General features: G+C 39.4%; 1 protein-coding gene across 4 annotated transcripts in view; it reads right to left on the bottom strand.

The window, feature by feature from the left end:
* Positions 1 to 18,901: 18,901 nt before the first annotated feature.
* Positions 18,902 to 26,132, bottom strand: part of LOC142651667 (uncharacterized) — a 306,296-nt gene continuing 299,065 nt past the window's right edge. For all 4 annotated transcript variants that reach the window (XM_075826652.1, XM_075826651.1, XM_075826654.1 and 1 more), the window contains 2 exons: positions 21,474 to 21,621; positions 18,902 to 19,340 (listed from right to left, as the gene is read on the bottom strand). In XM_075826652.1, the coding sequence (XP_075682767.1) occupies positions 21,475 to 21,621 (147 nt within the window). In that variant the 3' untranslated portion in view covers positions 18,902 to 19,340; position 21,474. The remainder of the gene's footprint in view (positions 19,341 to 21,473; positions 21,622 to 26,132) is intronic.

The raw sequence follows: 26,132 nt of genomic DNA, 5'->3' as shown, positions 1-26,132 counted from the left end.
TTCACCTCCTTCCTGCCATTACACAAGTATTAAGTCTTGTTTGCCAAAGGGATCAAATACTTATTTCTCTGTGCACAATGCAAATAAATATATATAATTTTGACAATGTGATTTTCTGTTGTTTTTTTTTAATATAATCTATCTCTCACTGGTAAAATTAACCTAGCCTAAAAATTCTAGACTGTTCATGTCTTTGACAGTGGGCAAACTTACAAAATCAGCAAGGGATCAAATACTTATTTCCTTCACTGTATATATATATATATATATATATATATATATATATATATATATATATATAAACTCGCACACAGAAACATATACACACTAACACAAAGACATATATATACATGTAGACACTTATATAGACACAGTCACACATATACATATGTATATATATACAGTATATATATATATATATATATATATATAAACACAGGGACATATACAGAGATATATATATACACAGATATATACAAACAGCCATATATATATATATATATATATATATATATATACACAGACACAGTTACACACACAGATATATACACACATAGGCACTTACCATCTCTCTTTGCTGACAGTCTCACAAGTTTCTTGCAGGGTCAGGGCTGTGGGCAGAGCTTCCTCATCTCCTCTGCTCTTGTTTCCTCCATGTGTGTAACTAGGAGCAGAGGACAGAGCAGAGGCAAAGCACAGTGGCGCCCACTACATGCTGGGAGGGTGCACTCGCACAGGTCGCACACTCCTAAGGTCGTCCATGCATAATATAATAATGTAAAGAAGGCAGAAGCATTAAAGAAAAGCTTTTGCCTTTTCTCTGTAGTGTCTGGAAGTAACTGTCAGCAGGACTGCCATCTTGTGGCTCCACAATTGGGGGAAGATGTTTACAAATGTACATGCAGGTCAAATTAACGTTTATTACCTATGGACGGTCTACAAGTGGTTAAATTAATGGGAGTTGAAAATGTAAGGGACCAGTAAATATATACAGCTGACTTTTAATACAGTGTGCATATTGTTAAGCATGAAACTATGTTGATGGTCCATTGAAAACAGCCATCTAGTTAGTTACACTTTATGTATAAGTACTGTAAAAAGGTATTACAATAGCAGATGTATTGCAATTGAGATTACAATGCAAACAGCTAAGGATTACCCAAGGGCATTACAAAATAAGACCAGCATTGCAAATACCAGCACAAAAACGAAGCTGTGAATGATTCAATTACAATTACATGTTTCCTTAATGCCAAACATGCAGTGATATTTCCATAAAGATCCATTTTCACAAGTTTTGACATATTAGCATTTTTATATATATATATATATATATATATATATATATATATATATATATATATATATATATATATACTGTATATATATATATATATATATAGTATTCTTTGGAATAATGATAGTCTGGAATAGTTGTTTGAATGCCACAGTTTAAAGGAATGTAAATTGTAGGTGTTAGCTGAACAGTAATGAATAAACCAGTGATTCTTAAACTGCCACTAGGGAAGTCTTTCAACTTATAAGCAATATTTTAAAACAAGCTTTTCAACAGACAGTTTTGGCACCTTGCAATGGTCTGTTCTATAGGCTTTAAAACTAATGATTTGATATTTATGATCATCCCTAGATCCCTTCATAAGACTCTCACTGTTTCTTTAACATATCCAACATTCATGCTGTATTATTTCAACATTTTTCACGTATATTGGAAAATTCATACTGATTTCTCAAACTGCAGTGACAGGGTGCAGGAGCGTTGTCTACAGCTTGTCTGATATGCAGAAAGTCATATGAATAAATTCCCTAGAAAGAAGTTAGGAAATATTTCTTATTGGTAAATCTGTAGTACAAATTACTGTACGGTTAGACAACTATTCTAAGAGGCCCCATATATACATTGCAGTCAGGGACACAGAATTCCTCACTAGTGTCAGTCACTTATACATAATTATTTAAAAATACAAGTGTAAGTCAGTGTTTTTTTCTGTCTTTCCTCAATTCTAAACATGCAGCATAGCATCGTACACTGTCATATCTGAAGTCAAGTCTATCCTGGTCTTTTAATTTAATGAATAATACAATCATTTGCTGGAGATCAACCCTTTCTTTTCCAGGAGTTTCCAGACAATTTTCACACTTTTGATCTACACAAATAAAATTTGAATTAATTAAAAAAAATATATATTGCGCTTTGATAGTTATATATTTTCTTATAGTAGACACCTGACACATTGTAAAAATGCCACCAAGCCAGTTACACTCATGAGCGCCTTCATGCAATTTTCCATCAAAGTGTAAAACATGCATAAAAATTCATGTTTGTGGCTAGAAGTCTGACCCAAACAGAGCCTGAGATTCACGACTCCAACGACAAATAAAAGTTCCAATCGTGCAGAGTTCATACACGCAACTTATGTCTATGTCCAGGGCCGCCATCAGGGGGGTATTAGGGGTACTGGTGTGAGGGGCCCGGCCAAACCTAATTGAAAGTGGGCCCGGCAACTGCCGCGACTTGCCTTTCGTAGAAAAAAACGGGCCCCTGCAATGGGGCCCGTTTTTTTCACCACAGAATGTCGTGAGCTGCGGGCCCCCCCTCTCGTCAAGAGCGCAGAACGAAGCGCGCGCAGCCGCGGACACACATGGACAGAACTTACCTGGAGCCTGGCTGGAGGTTAAGGACTGGATGTCTGGACCGAAGACATCGCCTGAAGAGGACTGGAGTGGGAGCAGCTCTTCTGACACAGTGAGTAAAATGTCTCAAAGTGCTGTTTAAGTATGGCCCTGTTCACACAGAGTATTTTGCAGGCAGAAAAAAAATCTGCCTCAAAATTCCTTAAAGAATTTTGAGTCAGATTTTGACCTGCCCACACTATCTTGCCGCGTTTTTTTGCTATGTTTTTTGCCCGCGGCGTTTGAGGACAGCAGACAAAAAACGCAGCGAAAAATGAATTTTCTGCCTCCCATTGATTTCGATGGGAGGTCAGAGGCAGAACCGCAGCAAGAAAGGACGTGCTGCTTTTTCTTTTTTCCGCGACTGGCTCCCATTGATTTCAGATTAAATCAATGGGAGGCGGTTTTGGAAGTTTTTTGGTGCTGATTCTGACGCAGTGTCCGAGTCAATATCAAGGCCGAAAAACTCTGTGAACTGGGCCTTATTGTTAGGGCTTATTCAGACGAATGTGTAATACGTCCGTGCAACGCGCGTCATTTTCACGCGCCTCGCACGGACCTATGTTACTCTATGGGGCCGTGCAGACTGTCAGTGATTTTCACGCAGCGTGTCCGCTGCGTAAAACTCACGACATGTCGGATATTTGTGCATTGTTCGCGCATCACGCACCCATTGAAGTCAATGGGTGCGTGAAAATCACGCCCAGCACTTCCGCAGCAGTATAAACTATGAATGAAAACAGAAAAGCACCACGTGCTACAAACATACAAACAGAGTGTCATAATGATGGCGGCTGAGCGAAAATCACGCAGCCGCGCATCAAATGCTGCTGACACACGGAGCTGTTATGGACCTTTTGCATGCGCAAAACGCCACGTTTTTTGCGCGCGCAAAAAGCACACGCTCGTGTGAATCCGGCCTTAGGGTAGGAACACACTAGGCATGAACACTGCGGATTTTATGCAACACATTTTATTGTGGAAAATCTGCAGCGTATTACAGTCGCAGCAGAGTGGAGCAAATCTCATCCACACGCTGCAAAAAAAATTGACCTGCAGTGTGGCTTTTTAAGCGGCAGCTTGTCAATATATTCTGTGGAATCGCTGCTCCTCTGTTGCGGAAATGCTGCGGTTCTGCCGCAAAAATCACAAATGAGAAAAAAAAAAGGTACTTTTTTAAATTGATAAAAAAGTTTAGACTTACCCCGGCCGTAGTCCTGGTGACGCGATCCTCTATTCTTAGCGCAGCTCGGCCTCCTGTCATGACGTTTCATCCCATGTGACTGCTGCAGCGGTCACATGGTCTACAGCGTCATCCCAGGAGGCGGGGCTACGTTCAGAAGAGAGAGATGCGTCACCAGGACTACGGCCGGGGTAAGTCTAAACTTTTTTTTCCCTGCAGGATTCCCGCAGCGGACATGCCTCACAAAACCTGCGCCACTATTTGGTGCGGTTTTGCTGTCGGAATTCCCTGCGGCTACCGGGGCGGATAAGCTGTGTAGTTTTACTCAGCATATCCGCCTAGTGTGTTCCTTATGATGTCGCTCCTGGAGCTGCTGCCTGTTTCTAAATAGGCAATTGGTCCAGTAGAATTTGGAATTATTTTTTTTTTGTGAACCAGCTTAAAAAAATACAAAACTTTTGTGTTAGGGCCTGTTCACATCACCGTTCGCTTCCGTTCCAGGGTTCCGTCTGAGGTTTCCGTCGGGTGAACCCCGCAACGGAAAGTGAAAGTGACAGCACAGCTTCTGTTTCAGTCACCATTGATCTCAATGGTGACGGAAACATCGCTAATTGTTTCCGTTCGTCACCATTCCGGCTGGTTTTCGGACGGTAGTGTTAAAAATTATTATAGCACGGCAGGGCGGCGGTGCGCAAGGGGGGCCCAAGTTTTCGAAAGGTAGTGTTAAAAATTATTATAGCACGGCAGGGCGGCGGTGCGCAAGGGGGGCCCAAGTTTGGGTAACAGCCCAGGGCCCATCGTCTACTTAATCCATCACTGACCAAGAGCCTGGTATTGTTTAAAAGCTAAGATTCTGGGCTTCAATATGACACTAATGTTCAAGATGCCCCTTTATTCTAGTCATGGCAAGTTATAACTTATTACATATGTTCTTGGCAGTTAAAAGGTTTAAGCGTACCTATTATTAAATATTTTTTTTCCATATTCCAATAGTGCAAACAAAGATAGTAAACTTTGTAATATATCTTAATGAAAAATGCCTCATTCTGCATTTATCCGATGCCTGCTTCCCCCCATACCTAGCTACTGCGCTGTCTGTAACTGTTCAGAACATCTGCTCTGACAAACCATGATGACTACAAGGGATAAAAGTTGTCAGAGCTTTCACTGAGGGATCATAGAGCAGAGAGACTGTATGATGGGGAGAAACTGTGTAAGGGACTGGGTGCTCACACACATGAATACATAGAAAAGTAACTATATTAGGTGTTAAAACTATAAAATGAACATTTAACATTGCTCAAAAATTACGTATAGTAATAAGGTCTTTTTCTTCAAGGGTTCTGTATTTTTTTTTAAGACTTGGCAATTTCTGTTGATTCAAGAGCAGGAAATCTGTGCCAAAGTCAATATCTCATGGGGCCATAGTTTGATCTCGTGGTCTCCTTCACTGTTATACGTTTTTGTACCAGTGTTTCTCAACCCTTTCAAGCCAAGTAACCCATAGTGGCAAGAAGTTCTAACCGAGTACCCCCAAGGATCAGCGACCAGTAATAAACTTTAAGAAAATAAGACTATTCTCACACTGCTGAGTCTCCATCAGCAATTTGTTCGAATTTCCCAGAAAGAATAACGCAGCATGCAGTGCTATTCTTCTCGTCCAAATGACAGACACCATGGAATCACCATGGATCCCATTTTAAGTTAATGGGACCCGTAGAGCGGCATTGGTGTATATACAGTACCCCCTAAAAAATATAGACCTAAGCCCAGTCCTCCCTTTATACAGACCCCATACAAACCCCGCTTGTATATACAGACCTCTAAAAATTACAGGCTTCAGACTATTCCCCCTTGTGTATACAAAACCCCTTAAATATTACAGGCCCCAGACTAGTTCCTCTTGTGTATACAGTATACAGTAGTCCCTCTTGTATATACATATCGATTTTCTTATTGTTCCAGCATGACTTTTTTTGTATTTTTGAACCCTGAAAATGTTCTGTATTAACTGGTTGCCGACACAGGACGAGTATGCTCGTCCTGAGCGGCGAGCACTTTGCGCATTAGGACGAGCATACTCGTCCTGTGTGACAGCCGTCCCTGCGCGCGTCTGTGCGCGCGATCGAGAGCGGGGCAACGGCTGTAATACACAGCCACGGCCCCGCTCTGACAGCGGAGAGAAGAGAAACATCTTCTCTCCGCTGTTAACCCTTTGAACGCCGCGATGACAACTGTTCAAGGAGAGGGGACTGCACATTGATCGCGTCACAGAAAATAACTGTGACGTGATCAAAGCCCATAACTCATATGGCCAGACAGCCCAGGGTCCAGTGAAGGACCCCTGGGCTGTCTGAACATATTTCCTGTTGTTAGGGCATACTGAGGTATGCCCTAACAACTGCCTGTGTACGATCAGTAACAGGCTAATGTACTGGCATATAGATCTATGCCAGTACATTACAGTTACAAAATAAAAATCAAAATGATAAATCCCTATATGGGATTAAAAAAAAAAGTTAAATGAATGTAAAAAAAAAATAATGGTAAATAAATAAATAAAAAGTAAATAAAATACACAGAAATACACATTTTTTTATAATAAATCAACTTTTTAAAATATAAGTCCCAAAACATGAAATAATATAGACATATTTGGTATCGCCACAACCGTAACAACGTGTACAACAAATGTATAACATTATTTATGATGATCGGTGTATGGTGTAAAAAAAAAAAAAAATTAAAACTGCTGCACAACTGCTTTTTTTCTGCATTTTAATCTAATTAAAAATGTATAGAAATTAAACGATAATGTATTTGTACCAAAAAATGGTACGTACATAAAGTACAACTCGTCCCGCAAAAAACAAAGTCTCATACAACTACGTCGTACAAAAAATAAAAGCGTTATGAGCGTCGGGATGCAAAGAGGGAAATGTAAAAAAAAATTGCTCTGTCCTCAAGGCTAAAATTGGCCGTGTCCTTAAGGGGTTAAAATAGAGATTTGGGGCTATTTTAGGCTCATGTCAGACCTACAGAATTTCTGTACTGTTGAAGTCTACATTAAAGGAATCTTATTGTATAGTCAGCGCTAGTAAGATTATAACATCTGTCATTGCATTTACATAGTGAAGGCATTATTATTTATATATATATATATATATATATATATATATATATATATATATATATATATATATATATATATGAAATAATACTTTGATTTTCATCCTTGAGATTTTTTGCTTCGTTTCTAGTATAATCAGTTGGCATTACCAATTTATATGAGCTTTTAGGTTTTCAATCTATCTGTATAGTTTAGCTAATCTCCATCATTTATATTTTTCACACTCGTTTGCTATAAACAACTTTGTCTCATCTTTTTTTTCTCAACTTCCCAATTGCGTGTGTACTGTAAGGATTATAAAGAATGTGGTGCCGCGTCGTGTCGTTTTAATGAGTTATTAACTTGTATTGTAAATTTGTTCAGGGGTTTGTCAGGTTTGTTGTTTTTCCTCTCTCCTCCATATCTTAAAAATATGCACACATTTGAGTTATGACTTTCCTACAGGAACTAACAGCTGTATGTGCAAATCATGCATATAAATCAATTACAGAGGCCTATGTTCTATAAATGCGCCCATTAATTAAGCAATGTCAGATGCTATGAACCGTGAAGTTCATTACATCTTTAGCATTCAAGCCACAGCTTATTTGAAGAAGGGAGAGAGTTTACCTTATAGTTAATGAAATTAGTTGTGGCTTTTGGTGACATTCATGGTGTCTCTTCTAATCCAGTCTTTAAATGTTTACACGTTAAATAATTTCTGCAGAAAGTTGAAAATACTAAAATGTAATTACGAGTAAGTTATAACTCATTTAACAACTTATTACATTGGCCTTCAGATTTGTAGAATTTCCTGTAAAATGTTCTACAAAAATAGTGCCTTTTATGGGCCAGTAACTGGAGAGACATAAATGATGTTAAATTTGTCCTGGATGACTGCAGTTTTTGATGATCGCGGTTCTGTGATTTATGACGGTAACATTTTCCATCATTACATGATTGCATTTTAGTATTGTGACAGGATTTACATATGCAAGTATGCCAGCAAATTAACTACTGCCGACTGCTGTTATGTTTGACTAGTTAAAGGAACCCGAGACATAAATAAACCACATATCAAGCATTGTATTTCATGAAACCAAAGTTAACTTGATAAAAGTAATTTGTACACGGCAGTTTTATTAAGAAAATGTGATCGAGTCTTTAAACTTTTACAGCAAATTATTATTCTATTAGCCAGCAATCTATTGTAATGTATTCTTTTTGCTGTAGTTGGAAATAAATGCTTACAAAGGGCGTCAATCTTGTGGTGGGCTTTTTGAAAGTTTCAGGGTTATACTTTGCTGATGTGTGGTTGTTTAATGTAGAAATATTAACCCTTTACTGCTACTATCTGTAGATATACGTCTTAGCTCCTGATGCCCCATGCAGCTGGGCAGGGCCGGTGTCAGCACCCGGTGAACACGAGCAAGTGCAGAGGCCCACTACCCTTGGGGGGGCCCACTCGGCCGCCGGCTGCTGATGCTGCCGTCATGGCTCCTCCTGGAGTGGAATCCCTGGCCAGAGTCTTGCCAGGAATTCTGCTTCTAGATGGTCCCCCTGTCTAGGAGGAGGCATAACTACCGCTGTAGCAGCCATAGCGGCTGCCATAGGGCCTGCAGCATGAGGGGGCCCGTGCCGCCCACTGTCACAGCCCCCCAATGCCCAGTGGCCCCACTAGCAGGCGCTATGGCTGCTAAAGTATCTGCGTCCTTAGGATTCAGATACAATTGAACGCTATGGCAGAGTAGGTAGGAATCTCCCCGCTCTGCCATTTACTATGCTACACACTCCCAGACAGAGTGCTAGTAGTTCTCTGCCCAGGACTCCGGGTGTGGTGTAGCCCCAGACATCACTGTCCATATTTGGACAGTGATGTTAGGGGGAGAGAAGGAGTCCCAGGCAGAGCGCTAGAAGTGACTCTGTTCCGGGACGCCGTCTCTGGGGAAGCCCCTGACATCACTGTCCATATATGGACAGTGATGTCAGGAGCAGAGCAGTGTCCCAGGCAGAGTGCTAGTAGCACTCTGCCTGGGACTTTGGCTATGGGGTTGCCCCTGACAACACTGTCGATATATGGACAGTGACGTCAGGGGCTTCTCCTGAAGCGGAATCCCCAGCCAGAGCATCAGCAATGCTCTGGCTGGGGATTCCACTCCTAGAGGGAACCCCAAAGGTGCTACCTACAGGGAGGGGGGCTGTGTGGCACTACCAGGGAGGGGAGCTGTGTGGCACTACCAGGGATGGGGGCTGTGTGGCACTACCAGTGAGGGAGGCTGGGTGGCATTACCAGGGAGGGGGCTGTGTGGCACTACCAAGGAGGGTGGTACTTTTGCGTCCATATTATGACAAATATCTTAGGCCAAATCCAATGGTTATTATCTTACAGATATCGATAGTGGCCGGGCCCAGGCCTTCAATGGTGCTCACGGTTTAGCTTGCCCTGTTAAGCAAAAGTATTTTTTGCATAAGTATAAAAGAAATCAATGCACGATTTCAGAAATGTTTTATTATATTATATATTTATATATTAGTATTTTTTGTATTGTGTATATAATCAAAGGGGCAGCTCTACACTCATTCACAGCATATATATATTTTATATTACATATTTTTTAGCAATATGTCCGATTCTTAGATTTCTCTCCTGAAAGATCATTACCTAGAGGTTATATGAGGTTGACAACCTAAACTTATTCTTTTAAATGTCTTACTAGTCTTTCAAATTTAGCTAGAGAAAGAAATAAGGTTAACATGACCTGGCACATTTTGCAATATACATGTTGATACTCTAAGTCCCTTGAACGATCCTCACTAAGGTTTCTTTTTCAGTTTTTCATTTATCTTTTAGTGTCTTGAGAGTGTACAGTAAATGTTATATTTAGCCTTAGAGCTAATTGTTAGTGTACATCCCTAGTGTCCTCTGCTTGGATTAATTATTTGATGGCTTAATGGTAATTAAAGATGGGTTTCTGCCTAGCTGTGTTACATAGCTTACAAACTGACAAGCTCTACATTAAAAAAAACTTCGTAGTATTCTTATTTTGTTATATAATTGGCTTTCTTAAATGACAAATTGCTGAGGTACAACAAAATACCAAAGTATTGTCTTCTCTTGTTGAACTACCCTTTACAGATTTCAAAGATCAAATATGCTAAGAAATGTGAAATCATTGCATTGAATTCCCATCTGCAAGCTTCAGAAAAAAATGAATAAAGACTAAACAGACAACAGCATAGGTTAATAATGAGGGATTAGTTATTTCAGGCATGCATTAATACAGTAAAATATACACTATGAAGAGCTAGTTGAAGGTATAGAGGTAAAATGTTGTATAAGGGCTAGACAAAATAGAAATTAATTAGCCGTTAATTGTCTATAGAAAAAGGGTAACACAGGAAATTTTATATTGAAATAAACTCAAAAGGTTACCTATTGGCTTAAAAAAAAAATGTATCATGTGATTAAATCACCCAATGGGACTGCTTGCTCCTCAAAGTGGTGAATTGATCCACTTGGCCATCCATTCAGGCATTTATAGAATAGTAGGGGATTTTCAGCAACCAGTTCTGTAGCAGATGTCAGACATACCAAATAGGTGGTCCCAGATGGAAAAGCATAGGGTAAAAGGGGCAATAGGAATAGGGAGTATGAGCTTGCAAATGTTGTGGATTTTGCTGATGATCAATGTCCAGAACGTATGAAGGTAAAGCCACTAGGTCATTATGAGTTATTTTGGGTTATAAAGCAGGGGAGTCATTATGAGAGCCTTAAAACCTACAATCTGTTGACGACACTGGATGGTTAAAAAGTTAGCAATTCAGATAATACATATACTCAAGAAAATTGTTCTTAATACTTATATTATAAAAAAAACTCTGGTGAATATTATTCATTGGGCAGTTCTTTAGGCTCCCGAAAGAAAATCTCTGTAACCATGAAGTTTACTAGACGCTACCTGAATTAATATGGGCAGCTCCCTAGCAATAGACCCTGCTGTAGAGGTGATCATGCTGGATCCCCATGCTTTTATGCAGACTTGGATAGTCACCTGCCAAGTACAAGTATTGCATGGTGCTGCCCTTTCTTCCCCTGTTTTTTCCAGTAGAAATTGATCTTCAGTTCCCAGAGCTAAAGAGGAGTAGAAGATAAGAACATTGTTTTTTTTACAGTAGCGATTCTGGTTTTCTGATACAGAGCTCCAAATTCCCCTCACAAACTATACAACTCTGGCTACTTATGAACACCACTAGAGGGTGCTTACTGAAGACAGATTTCTAGAGCTACGATTGAACTCAATTATAAACCATCTTGAACTCATCCAAGTTATGACTGCTGGCAGGGAATTTGGAGCTTTGTATCAGAGATTTTAAAATATATTATGAAATACATCATCACACAATTGTGACCATCAAAAAAATGATGCCCTAAAATGCTGAATAAACTGTCTTTCATTATCCAGTTACTACTCAACTTGCACGTTTCCAGCGGTGTGTCGTTCTGACCAGCCACAGCCAATGCCTCCTCTTCTGCTCCTGTCTTCAGTCGCAGCCTTGATAGATCCAGCCATACCCGTCCTGCTGTGTGCAGCCGGCAGTATCAGGTAACCGTGCAACTGGCGCTCCAAGATGATGTTTGTATTGGCGGCCTATTTAAGGGGAACTCCAACCTTTACTCCACACGTGCAGTTTAAGGTACATCTTTTGTTTGTCTATTGTTTCTGTTGCTATTTGACTCTGATCCTGACCTTGACCTCGGCCTTGATCCTGGATTACACCTCTATCTCTTGCTTTGGATTTGTCGCTTGGTTCCTGTTGTATCTACTCCTGGCATCGACACCTGGCCTGACTCTTGACTACGGTTCTATCATATCCTACTTCCTGACTACTAATACATTAACAACCACTGTCTATGTTTCTGACTCCACTACTTCACAGTCATAATCACTGACTATTCTGGGGACCTGAATTTGGGTATCTGACCAGAGAAGTTCATAGCTCCTTGAGGGGTTTAAGGGTGAAGAACGGGGAGGTTCCTTACCCCAGTTTAGCCAGCGCCAAGCCAATTGCGGCTTGGAGGACCTACTTTTTTGGTGAGAATTGTAACCCCAGTAAGACTGGTTGTGCAGGGACAAAGTACTTTCTTACATTTATTAAAAAATTGTTACATATGTAAAAGAGAAAAAAATAAGTTATTCAATTTGTAGCATTTTACAACCTGTAGGTGTTAATTATTGTGTCTGGGTATTGTTAACAGTTATTATAACAGTCTGTATTTTTCTATTCATGCTGTTTATTGTATTTTATGTATGAATTATAACAATAGGTATTTTCATTTATTTTCCATCGCTCTAATTGTAAAAACAGGGAAAAAAACATTTAGATTTCTGGCTATGAACCATTGTTAGCCAAATGATAGGTTATTAAAGTATCAAACTTCATATTATTGTGGATCTATAAAACTTTTACAACCCTATCTGATTTGCACAGAGATTACATCTCCAAAGCTCAGTGCCAAAGACACATGTTAATAAGCTCACAACTTTTAATTAAGCAATATGTATAAGTAGATTCCCATTAAGCAGTGATTTGTGGGCTAGTTCATTACAGTGGGTTTCAGCCACAAGACACATAGGCAATACAAATCAAGCAGCCTGAATATTATCCACTTCATTTTGAGCTAATGTGTGAGATTTTATCGCTGGTTTACAGGGCTGGCGTGCAGCAAGTTCTGGTTATAGATAGGCTAGTGATACTTTTCATAAAACATTGAGAATTTTTCAAAGCAGAACACAAGTTATATAGTACAATTATTATAATTATTGGAATTTTAAAGAAACATACAGTTGAAGAAAGCGGGATCCTATGAGAGTAAAACGCTCTTTAACAGAAATCTATACTCACTGACATATATAGTACCCCTTCATTTTGAGAATAGAGTAGTATAGTTGGAACAGTCCCTTGTAGGTTTTTTTTTATAGTTCCTGCGGAGCAATTTTTTTTTTTTTAATCAAGGAAGAAAAATCATGGGGGACCACAATTTTTCAAGTATGAGGATTCTATTAAACATATTTTCATATCTTTTTGGTCAGGACCCTTGTAAGTATGATATGGGCTGGACAATGAGGTTTCAGCTCATGGGTAAATTGCTATGTTGTGTTTATGCACAATATGTGTTGTTCAATTAAATTTCATATTCAAACATTATTTGGAATAAGGTTCCAAACGATGTGGAGAATCATCATTGCTTGGAAAACTTTGGGGCAGATTTACTAATGCTGTCTAAGATTTAGACAGCATAAACTTAGAGCATAGCAGAAATGCCAAATTTTTCACAGGGGAGCACATGGTATGATAAATTTGGCGCACCTTGTTGGAATGCTAGAGACTTTTATTTTCCTTATACCGCCTCCTGGATTGTTTTTATACAAATTTGGCGCTTTTAAGCATATTTTAAGCCATAACCCTCCTTTTTTTTGCCAAGCCACATCTTTTTTTGTAGTGATACGCAAACATGCAGTCCAATCTAGTATGTTACAGAGCAGGAGGAGCTCAGCAGATTAATATATCATTTGTTGGGAAAAGATTTGGTATAACCTGAAAATTATTTATCTAATCCTCTGCCCATTCTGAGCTTAGGAGTCCAGTGGGCGGTCCTACACAGTGAATAACAACCTTCATTGTATTAGTGTGCATCCTGAAATAGCTGTCAATCACTGACTAGTTCCTCCTACTGGATTTATAAGCTCAAAATGGGCAAATATGAACAGGGCCTTACTCAATATTAATGCCGCGTAGTAAACAGAGTAAATTTAAAATGCAAAAAAGAATGATGGAATTTCTGTTTTTTTTAAACCAGAAGGAGTTAATAAAAGTAAATCATAAAGTATCCATACCCGTAAATGGTGCCAATAGGAAATACAACTCAATTCTGGCTCTGGCGGGTTAAAGAAATACCATTTAGCTGTTTTATAGATACGGTTTTGGTGTTCTAGCAGAGAGTGTAATCTTGCTCATTTTTTACAATCAGTTTTACTGCCGGTCACAGTGGTTACATTAACTGACATTACTCGGATGAGAAGTTTATGGCAGATACAAATGAAAATAAGTTGCATGGTAAGAATAGATATAAAAGGACTGAACCCCAGGGTCATAATCCTCAAGTGAATCAGGGAATTAAGATGATCACTATTACCATTTGAATAGATAAAAAGTGTTTTTATCATTCTGTTAAATATGCACTGTAGTGCTAAATGATATGTGCCTCCACTAGAAGCAAATTACTTAGCACTTCAACAAACACAGCATGGAAGCACTCCGATAGAAACGACTCTGCCGACATGCTCAGACTTCACATTTATTAAATAAATCAAGTGATAATGCTTTGAGGAGCAATGCAAAAGAGCAGCAACGCCACTACAACAAATGGTTTGCATTTAAACACTGTACTACATGAGATGCTCAGGAAAGAGTAAAAATGTGAACTCAATGGTATGTAACAGATTGTATGCCGCCGCATTAACCATTCTATTTACAAGATAAGTATCTAAACGTGTAAATATATCAGTAAAGAACAGCTTAACTAATGATCTATTCTACATAAAAATGTTAAATATTTTGTATTTGGGCTCGTCCACACGCAGCGGAATTGCTGCATATTTCCTGTCCGGAATTGCGGACGGAAAATACGCAGCAGAATACAGTAGCAGAAAAGTGAGTGAGATTCAAATCCGACTGCAGCAGGTTAATTCTTGCTGCGGAAAGTGGACTGAATTGCTGGGTTTTTCAGAGAAGATGTCACCATCTCCCAGCATTGATAAAAACGCAGCAAAATACGCACCATTTTCTGCAGTCAAAACCGGAGAAAATTTTTGCAGCAATTCCGTTACGTGTGGACAAGCCCTTAATCTAATGGTTCATGCCACAGCTGTATTAAGGATCAGTGTGGTATGGATCTATAATGTCACCCCCAGAAAATGTTATGGACCCATCCTTTACACTCGCGTTCCTCCAATTTTACTAGAAATGAATTATGGCATGCCCGATAAAATAACTATTATAGAAGTATTCTCCCCTAAAAGCATTGCGTCTAGGGAAGATAATGATGCTTCATGGAGGCACCATAGGGTGGCACATGAAGTGTCTTCGGTTCCATAATGCAGACCTTTAAAGAATGCATACAGATCCGTGCATGTGGAAATGCTATGTGCATGAGCCCTAATAGTTTTCAAATTTTTATCTCTTTATCACTACTCCCATCAAATAAAATGTTTAATACACATAGCATAGGTACCCAATATGAGACTTTAAAACCCAATCATGGGTTGCTACCGATAAACTTGTAGTCTATATATTTATATATACACACACATACATATAAAGTGGGGAATTGATTCATCCCCTGGTGACGAGCACATGGCCTGATTTTCTGGATTTGTGAAGTGCTGTGTTCATTTGTATTTGGACAGTATATATATAAATGCGAAACCTTAGAAAAAGGAACGGCACCAGGACTTCAATGTAGATGAACACAAGATTGTTTATTCCACCTCAAGTGAGCGACGATTCGGTTCAAGACAGAACCTTTCTCAAGCTTGCCGTACCTTTTTCTATGGTTTCGCATATATTCAAGTTTGGGAAGTGCACATAGCCTGATATTCAGTAGGATTGGAGTGCTTTGTTCATCTCTGTTGGATTGTGTGTATATCGGCAGCCCCTTCTCTCTATCAGTGCAGGATAGAGAGAAGTGGCAGCCCTTTCCGCAGTAAAAGTAAAAGAAATTCATACTTACCCAGCCGTTGTCTTGGTGACGCGTCCCTCTTTTGACATCCAGCCCGACCTACCTGGATGACGCGGCAGTCCATGAGAACGCTGCAGCCTGTAATTGGCTGCAGCGGTCACATGGGCTGAAACGTCATCCTGGGAGGCCGGACTGGAGGAAGAAGCAGGGAGTTCTGGGTAAGTATGAACGTCTTTTTTTTTCTTTTACAGGTTAATCTATATTGTGATCGGTAGTTTCTGTCCAGGGTGCTGAAAGAGTTAATGTCGATTGTTTAACTCTTTCAGAACCCTGGACAGTGACTATCCCCTGACGTCTCCTAGCAATGCTCCCGTAATTACGGGTGCACACACGTAGTCACCCGTAATTACGGGAGCCCCATAGACTTCTATGGGTCTGCCCGTGCCGTAATTACGGCCTGAAATAGGACATGTTCTATATTTTTCAACGGCACGGGCACCTTCCCGTAAGCATACGGGGAGGTACCCGTGGTCAATAGAAGTCCATGGGCCCGTAAAAATGTGCCGTAATTACGGCATGTAGTTACGGCCGTTTTTACGTTCGTGTGCATGGGGCCTTAGTCCTGTGTCCTTTTTTCATCAAGTGAAAGTGAAACCAATATGATTTGTACTGAGCTTAGAAAATTTCTCAGGGGCACACAGGAACTGCTGTCAGCAGAGTCATCAGTGCAGCTAACTGATGGATTTGGCTCAGAACAGCTTTCTGCAGCTTCTATGAACTATGACACATTGAAGCTGCAGACGTGAAACCTTTTTTAAAAAAAATAAAAGTAAATAACAAAAGTGATTTTAATCACTAAATAAATGTATTTCAATTAAAAAAATTACCCCAAAGATTAACATAGTCCTTAAAGAGGCTCTGTCACCAGATTTTGCAACCCCTATCTGCTATTGCAGCAGATAGGCGCTGCAATGTAGATTACAGTAACGTTTTTATTTTTAAAAAACGAGCATTTTTGGCCAAGTTATGACCATTTTTGTAATTATGCAAATGAGGCTTGCAAAAGTCCAAGTGGGTGTGTTTAAAAGTAAAAGTCCAAGTGGGCGTGTATTAGGTGCGTACATCGGGGCGTTTTTAATACTTTTACTAGCTGGGCGCTGTGAAGAGAAGTAACATCCTCTTCTCTTCAGAACGCCCAGCTTGTGACAGTGCAGATCTGTGACGTCACTTACAGGTCCTGCATCGTGACGGCCACATCGGCACCAGAGGCTACAGTTGATTCTGCAGCAGCATCAGCGTTTGCAGGTAAGTCGATCTTACCTGCAAACGCTGATGCTGCTGCAGAATCAACTGTAGCCTCTGGTGCCGATGTGGCCGTCACGATGCAGGACCTGTGAGTGACGTCACAGATCTGCACTGTCACAAGCTGGGCGTTCTGAAGAGAAGAGGATGTTACTTCTCATCAGAGCGCCCAGCTAGTGAAAGTATTAAAAACGCCCCGATGTACGCACATAATACACACCCACTTGGACTTTTACTTTTAAACACACCCACTTGGACTTTTGCAAGCCTCATTTGCATAACTACAAAAATGGTCATAACTTGGCCAAAAATGCTCGTTTTTTTAAAATAAAAACGTTACTGTAATCTACATTGCAGCGCCTATCTGCTGCAATAGCAGATAGGGGTTGCAAAATCTGGTGACAGAGCCTCTTTAAACCCTTCCTTAATGATTTATGCAGTATGGCAGGGCGCATTATCCTGCTGAAAGAGACCACTGCCATTATGGGATACCGTTGTCATGGTTGGGTGTATTTGGTCTGCAACAATGTTTAGGTAGGTGGTATGTATTAAAGTAACATCCATATAAACACCAGGATCCAAGATTTCCTAGCAAAACATAGGCCAGAGCATCAAACTGCTGGCTTGCCTTATTCCCATAGTGCATCCTGGTGATATCTCTTGCCCAGGTAAGAAAAGCACATGCACCCGGCCGTCCACATGATGCAGAAGAAATGTATATTCTTTAGATTAGGCCATCTTCTTTTATTGCTCCATTGTCCAGTCCTGATGCTCACGTGCCCATTATAGAATCTTTCGGTGGTGAATAAGGGTCAGCATGCGCACTCTGACTGGTTTGTGGCTACACAATGGCACCTTCATATGATATCCAACATTATTTTTTTCAGCAATTTGTGCTACAGTAGCTCTTCTGTAGGTTCCACCCAGACGGGCTAGCCTTCATTCCCCATGCACATCAAAGAGCCTATGGGTCAATGAGTCGTCTAGCTATCACAATTTGGCCCTTGGCAAAGTCTCTCAGATTCTTACACTTGCCCATTTTTCCTTAAACCGACGCATCAACTTCAAGAACTGACTGTTTACTTGATGCAAAATATATCCTACCTATTGACAGGTGCCATTGTGACGAGATAATCAATATTATTTACTTTACCTGTCAGTGGTTTTAATGTTATGTCCAAACGGTGAAGGTTTTCTTTATGTTAAGATAAAGGTCAATTGACTACACAGTTGTCCAATGCCTTCCACACATAACGGCAAATACGGTGTTACATCTAAAACAATGTTAATGTTAACCTAGTTTTATGATAGCTTTGCCTATTCTTAACCTGTTCACAACCATAAAACAATTCTATTCCACAATTATGATTACGCTAAGCCAACACTCCCATGATACTGGATCAAGAACGCTTCTTTGTGTATTAATTTCACACAAAAATTCTTTGACGAGGAAATCTGAGATGACAATAATATGAAAGCTGCAGACTAGTTTGTCCCTATGAGGGTGGATTCACACGTAGCAGATTTTGTTGCAGAAACTTCAGAAAAATCAGTTCCATTCATCTGAATGGGGTTGTTTCTGCAGTAGGGACATGTATCTCAGTCAAAGAAATTTGTTCAACAAAATCTGCTGCATGTGAATCCATCCTTATTCTGCTGGTTAAAAGTTATATGTAAATATAAAATCCCTATTCCTATAGTCAAAAGCAGGTACTGATCCCTCAGCCATGGTGACTACCACATTACGCTGACACCTAAGAACAAAGATGTGGTCACCTTGTGTCTCATGGTCTGTTGTTATGCAGGAGAAGATAGGAAAAAATGTCACAAACATGCAAAGAAGACAGCGTTTTTCAGGTGTATGTGGAAGAAACACTTTATAATATACAGTAGAAACGCTGTGGGTTTCTCCTAATAACAGGGAATACAAAGAGAGTCAGTTTAATATATCCTTGAAGTTTTCATCCATGTGGCAGTGCAGTTTTCTCAGCTTCTTTATATATGTTTTATTCTTTCGGGATACTACGGGATAAGGTTGAAGATGGTGGCTTCTCGGAAGATTCATGTTAGTGCAGCCTGGGTTACCAGGTGCTCCTCTGTCATTATTTAGTTACTGAGGCTGTTAGCAGAAAACTATGCACATTTTTACAGTCTGGCTCTGCTTCTTTTCCAGCAGGTGTTACAAGAAGACCTGAAGTTGCCTTCCTCGCATCTTGGTGATTTATTCCTATGTAGATCTCATCTGAGCGTATCCAGTTGTTTTGAACATTATGATCCTGGTTGTTCCTTTCTTAATGATGCATATGAATGGTAAACTAAAAATAAAATATAACAATCATTAAGAAGATGACTTTTAGAGTGCATTTTTTGCAAGGCTTTGTAATTGTTTAAAGATGCTTCTCTGGATGTTCTTGTAGAGCAGACATGTTTAATTCTATTTAATTTACAATTCCCAACACAATGTGATTTTTCTTCTGTTTGTCTTGGTAAAACACTTCAACTCTTCATTATTTTTGCATATTTGTGCATAGAGTTTAATGACTATATTTAACTAAAATGCAAAAACATTATATATTTTATTTAGAATTTAATTTTTTAAATGAATATTTAGCAAATTTTAATAGCAAAAAAAAACAACAACAAAATAACAAACTAAAAAAACAACAAAGTCTCCTGCCCTTTAAGGTCCTATGGACAAAAAAGAAGGGGATACCCTGTTCAGTGCCTCCCTCTATGAGCCACAGCAGATAACCCCTGCAAAGAGCCCCTCCTGCTCTGGCAGACTCAACATGATCATATATTATATGGTCGCCTATTCTTTTAAATGGGAGCCATGCAATATCACATTATGTATTGGCCAGCCACACAGAGCCAGAAAAGCCAAGAATGCTTCAGTCTAAGAAGGGGTTGTCCCAATGGCTTGTCCTTGCTGTAGCAGAAAACTGTATTTAAAAGATTTGGAAAAACTATTATTTTTCAAAGTACTGCACTATAATTGTTCTTCTTGAAGCATGCCATGATTTTTTTTTTCATCAATCTCTGTGTGCTTCTGTAGAAAATTGGAGGCACTCAGAGGGATGGTACATGCTAAATATTAGGCAAAGAAAGATGAAAAAAAAAAACAGACTAACCAAGTGAATCTTCAACCAAATTTTAATTTTTGGTTAAATGGATCTACTAGGATCATTTCACATACCAGGGCTGTTAATTCTTTCATTCTGGCCTCTCAAATGCAAGTTTTCAATGTGCTCTGTACACAATAGATCAGGGATGTACAGCCTGTGGCCCGGGGGCAACATGCGACCTGCGAAGCTGTTCTGTGCGTTCCCCCAACCATCAGGACACAGATATTATGGTTACATAGTTACATAGTTGAAAAAACGGTTGAAAAAGACACATGTCCATCAAGGAGGCGTTATATTTTAAGCAACTTAAAGGAACAATCCAGGCAAAAACTATTATTGTGTTATGCCTAGTTTCATCATGGGGGCAGTGCATAGCTGGTATTTTCTCTTTGGTGGTCTTTGAATCCCTTTGTCATGTACCACCTCCTCAGGCCCTGTACTAGGCATAAATGCAGTGCATCAGCAGTGATCTTTATGGGAGTTGCAAAACTTTCGACTGTTTCTGTGTTTTCCCACTAGGTAGGAGTTTTAAAGTGAACATATGACAAGTTGATATGCCATAAATGTCCTAGTTGGAGGTACCTCTAAGTTTTATTGTGGCCCTTGGGAGCATTACAATTTGACAATTTCACCCTCGAACCAAAAAAGGTTGTGCACCCTTGCTATAGATCCTTAACACTACAGAAGATAACAAGATGGCTTCATGTTACTTGGCTGTACAGCAGAATTTGCCAAAAAGATGCCCCACTCTCTGAGATCCCTCAGTTTTATTACTTTTGATGTTATGGACCTATAGTTTACTGAGTACCTCGCAAACTTGCATTTGAAAGACCAGAACGAAATAATAAACTGTCCTGCTATGTTAAATTTATAAAAATTTGCCTGGGGTTTCACGATATAGAAAAAAGATTGGGGTCACTTAGACCCTTGTCCCATAGAAAATATGGGTAAGGTTGAATATTGAAGATTCATCTGGCTCATTTAGTTAACACAGCTTAATGTTACAGAATACCAGTTTAGCTTCGGAAGAATAACGGTAACTGTTACATTGGTGAATTTCGAAGTTTAACCTTGTAATTTATAGAGTTGTTCATAGGTGTGAGATTTTTAGTGACTGGGAATGCGTTAGCACTCCAATAGGACATAGTACTGTTGGTTATTGTAGCTTACAATACTAGGATGTTAGGCAGGAAGTAGTAAAGCTTTATTGCCCTGACATCACATTTCTTTTAAGTGATTGTGTTTTTATTTTGAGGTTTTTTTTGGTACGTATATGATTGCAGCATCTGAAAGATGACTAAAAGTCCAAAAAGCGAATGTTACCTCAGTTGTCTGCTGTACTTTTTTTCCTCTCTCTTAGGTCAACTGCAGGAGTATCACACATTGGAGAATAGATTTGGTTGGCATGATCCTCAACAGCAGGATTTACTCCACTAGGTAACAGGTTTATGCCACTGAAATCTCCAAATATCTATAAAGACATGGACAAAATATGACCTTGTTTTAATGAAATGCAAAATTACAGCATGGTATGTAAAGAAGTACATCATTACATTGTTCAAGTCGGTTCTTATTTGTCCTGGATTTTTTACAGAATTTCCCTTTCTCATGACACCATGCCTATCAAAAGGAAGCCTGTGATATTTAAATTCATTACGGGTAACTGTCTGCTGCCAGATACAGTGCCTCGTGTCCTACATCTAGTGTTCACTCCGCAAAATGCAGTAAGTTGCAGAATGTGACTTCAGAAAGACCAAGTTCTTAGTAGGGCACACTTTATAAATGTGATCATGTAAATGTAATTGAACTCCATTGACCTGCCATCCAGATTTTTTGATGTAATTGCTGTAGTGTCCAATTAAAATAGAATAAAATCGGATCTAGGGTTGCTACGGCCCTGAAGTTTACCCTTTTAAATGAGATTTAAAGGGGTTTTCCATCAGGGACATTTATGACATATCCACAGGATATGTTATAAATGTCAGATAGATGGGGGTCCCACCTCTGGGACCCGCACCTATCTCTAGAAGGTGTGCAGATCGGGGAGTCCCATTCCCCTTCCTTTAGTGGAAGGGTCATGATTCTATCTGCAATGCAGACTTTACCTCTTCCCCACCCCATATAATGTGCAGCATTAGACGCCGTAGCTCGTCCACAAATTAACGAGTGAACTTCAACGGAATGAACCGAAATGTATATAATATATTGGGTAGCACAGACATTTTATATGCGTTTATCCTAGTGACCCAAGAGAGGTTAACTCTTGATAATTTTTGGAGTATCTCTTTGACCCTGCTCACCAACCCAGACTAGTTTTGCCTAACTATATTTCTTATTCTCTGGGGCTATTGTGACTCCCAGATAAGAAATTCTAGTGCTTACCCATTTAAAAGTGTATAGAGATTTCAATTGTACTTCCATTGAAGAGGGTATGTTGAGCACCAGCAACTGTGATTTAGTTTAATTTAATCTATAGAGAGAACCCTTATAATATTCGGCTAGAATTCCTTTAATATAGCTCAATGAGATCTCCGGGTCCTCACATTTAATAATAATATAAAGGGTTGTTAGATGACTATCCTCTCCTACTTTCACCCCTATAATGTGTTCTTCATCTTTTAAGGACTGCACTAGACGTTCAAACATCAGATCATATATTAATGGGGAGATAGGGCACCCTTGCCTAGTACCATTAGCTGTCCTAAATTTATTAGAGGCAAAGCCATTGTAATAAACTCTTGCACTTGGTGACGTATAAAGGACTAAGATTGCGTGCAGGAACATACCTGAAAAATCCAATTTTCTAAGAACCGCTTTGAGGAAACCCCAGTGCACCCTGTCTCGCTTGCATATTATATGCCTTTCTGCCCATACAAATAAAATAGTAATGTTTGTAAATTAATTTCAAATTAGGATTGCGCACCTCCATCATATATAGACATAATTATCAATGAGCATTTGCATGTTTATTACGCTGGTTGCTTAGTTGTCACTGTGTCTTCATCATGCTATCTCATCTGCATCTTATTACAGACATAAAATGTAACGTACAGAACCGATAAAAACACAGGGACATATACAAAAACACCGAAAAAGGCCATACTTACAAATGGACACAGCCAGGCCAGAAATGCTGATGAAAGGGCGAGCAGGTGCTTTAAATAATAATAGCCACTCCCACTAGTCTTGAGGGGAGTGGTGTGTGGTGCATGGGATGTGTAGTAAGAAATAATAAATGAATAGTGTGTGTGCAAGTGTAATACTATAAGTGAAATATAGGGGGCAGTAATAAATGAAGTGCCTCAATAGAAATAAATGGATAATGGGGTGCAAGTGAGTGAAACATGGAGGGATAGTGTGTACGTCATGAGGCACAACGTGTATAGCCAGGTAGAAGCCTATTTGTGACGCCTTGATAATTCATAGAGCGGGCTACCCTGCTTGCTATGCCAAACAACAACACACCATGCTCTCCCAGCATCAAAGACCCGGCTGTGTCCAAGAGAAGCGAATATACATAATAATGAAAAATACCTGGGGTATTGGTAATCATTTTGGCCAAAAGGACGCAAGCTCGCAATCCACGACAAGGATCCCCAGACTTGCGAGTCCCTAAATCCTAAACATCAGCATTTCTGGCCTGGCTGTGTCCATTTGTAAGTATGGCCTTTTTCGGTGTTTTTTTATAAAATGTAACGTGACTACTCTCCATGTCTAAAGCTTATCATCTGAATATAGACTGTACAAAAAGCAGCCTTCAGCCAATCTTATCGTTTTGCTTGTATTATGTTATAATTTGTGGTAAATGACATTAAATAGCAATATAACCATTGTTGAGTATTCCACAGTGGGATAGCCATTGTAGCCCTACTGACATCATTGCATATAACAAAATCATATAAAAAAAAGAGTCTCAATTACTTTTTTTTTTTAAGGAACGTCAGAGATATACGTCGGGAGTATGCCTCTGTTGTATGCCTCTGACCTAATGTGTGCCAAAAGGATACTCTTTTGGCATACGCTGGGTGGATGGGGGGGGGTCTAGGGGCACATTGACCTATACGTCGGGGGAATACTCCAGGCATATATATCTGACATGCCTGCAAAACGAGATGTGAAAAAAGTCAAAAATATTTCATTATTCATTTACAGCATAAATGTATTAAAAATCTTTCCTCTACATTGTACATGTTTAATATAGGGGTAAATTATACATTTTATTAAACTTTTCTTTGAATTATTAATATTGTCATAGAATTTTATGCAGCTGCAGAGTGTTAAGAAACTAATTTTCAGTGAGTAGGTCTTCTATCATATATATACAGTGAAGGAAATAAGTATTTGATCCCTTGCTGATTTTGTAAGTTTGCCCACTGTCAAAGACATGAACAGTCTAGAATTTTTAGGCTAGGTTAATTTTACCAGTGAAAGATAGATTATATATATATATATATATATATATATATATATATATATATATATATATATATATATATATATATATATAAAAAAGAAAATATATTTATATGCATTGTGCACAGAGAAATAAGTATTTGATCCCCTACCAACCATTAAGAGTTCAGCCTCATCCAGACCAGTTACACGCTCCAAATCAACTTGGTGCCTGCATTAAAGACAGCTGTCTTAAATGGTCACCTGTATAAAAGACTCCTGTCCACAGACTCAATTAATCAGTCTAACTCTAACCTCTACAACATGGGCAAGACCAAAGAGCTTTCTAAGGATGTCAGGGACAAGATTATAGACCTGCACAAGGCTGGAATGGGCTACAAAACCATAAGTAAGACTCTGGGTGAGAAGGAGACAACTGTTGGTGCAATAGTAAGAAAATGGAAGACATACAAAATGACTGTCAATCGACATCGATCTGGGGCTCCATGCAAAATCTCACCTCGTGGGGTATCCTTGATCCTGAGGAAGGTGAGAGCTCAGCCAAAAACTACACGGGGGGAACTTGTTAATAATCTCAAGGCAGCTGGGACCACAGTCACCAAGAAAACCATTGGTAACACATTACGCCGTAATGGATTAAAATCCTGCAGTGCCCGCAAGGTCCCCCTGCTCAAGAAGGCACATGTACAGGCCCGTCTGAAGTTTGCAAATGAACATCTGGATGATTCTGAGAGTGATTGGGAGAAGGTGCTGTGGTCAGATGAGACTAAAATTGAGCACTTTGGCATTAACTCAACTCGCCGTGTTTGGAGGAAGATAAATGCTGCCTATGACCCAAAGAACACCGTCCCCACTGTCAAGCATGGAGGTGGAAACATTATGTTTTGGGGGTGTTTCTCTGCTAAGGGCACAGGACTACTTCACCGCATCAATGGGATAATGGATGAAGCCATGTACCGTCAAATCCTGAGTGACAACCTCCTTCCCTCCACCAGTACATTAATAATGGCTCGTGGCTGGGTCTTCCAGCACGACAATGACCCGAAACATACAGCCAAGGCAACAAAGGAGTGGCTCAAAAAGAAGCACATTAAGGTCATGGAGTGGCCTAGCCAGTCTCCAGACCTTAATCCCATCGAAAACTTATGGAGGGAGCTGAAGATCCGAGTTGCCAAGCGACAGCCTCGAAATCTTAATGATTTACAGATGATCTGCAAAGAGGAGTGGGCCAAAATTCCATCTAACATGTCTGCAAACCTCATCATCAACTACAAAAAACGTCTGACTGCTGTGCTTGCCAACAAGGGTTTTGCCACCAAGTATTAAGTCTTGTTTGCCAAAGGGATCAAATACTTATTTCTCTGTGCACAATGCAAATAAATATATATAATTTTGACAATGTTATTTTCTGTTCTTTTTTTTAAATATAATCTATCTCTCACTGGTAAAATTAACCTAGCCTAAAAATTCTAGACTATTCATGTCTTTGACAGTGGGCAAACTTACAAAATCAGCAAGGGATCAAATACTTATTTACATCACTGTATATATATATATATATATATATAT

This window comes from Rhinoderma darwinii, chromosome 5 (assembly GCF_050947455.1).
Source record: "Rhinoderma darwinii isolate aRhiDar2 chromosome 5, aRhiDar2.hap1, whole genome shotgun sequence".
NCBI lineage: Eukaryota > Metazoa > Chordata > Amphibia > Anura > Rhinodermatidae > Rhinoderma > Rhinoderma darwinii.
The sequence above is the reverse complement of the archived record's forward strand: the minus strand, read 5'-3'. Positions and strand labels throughout refer to the sequence as shown.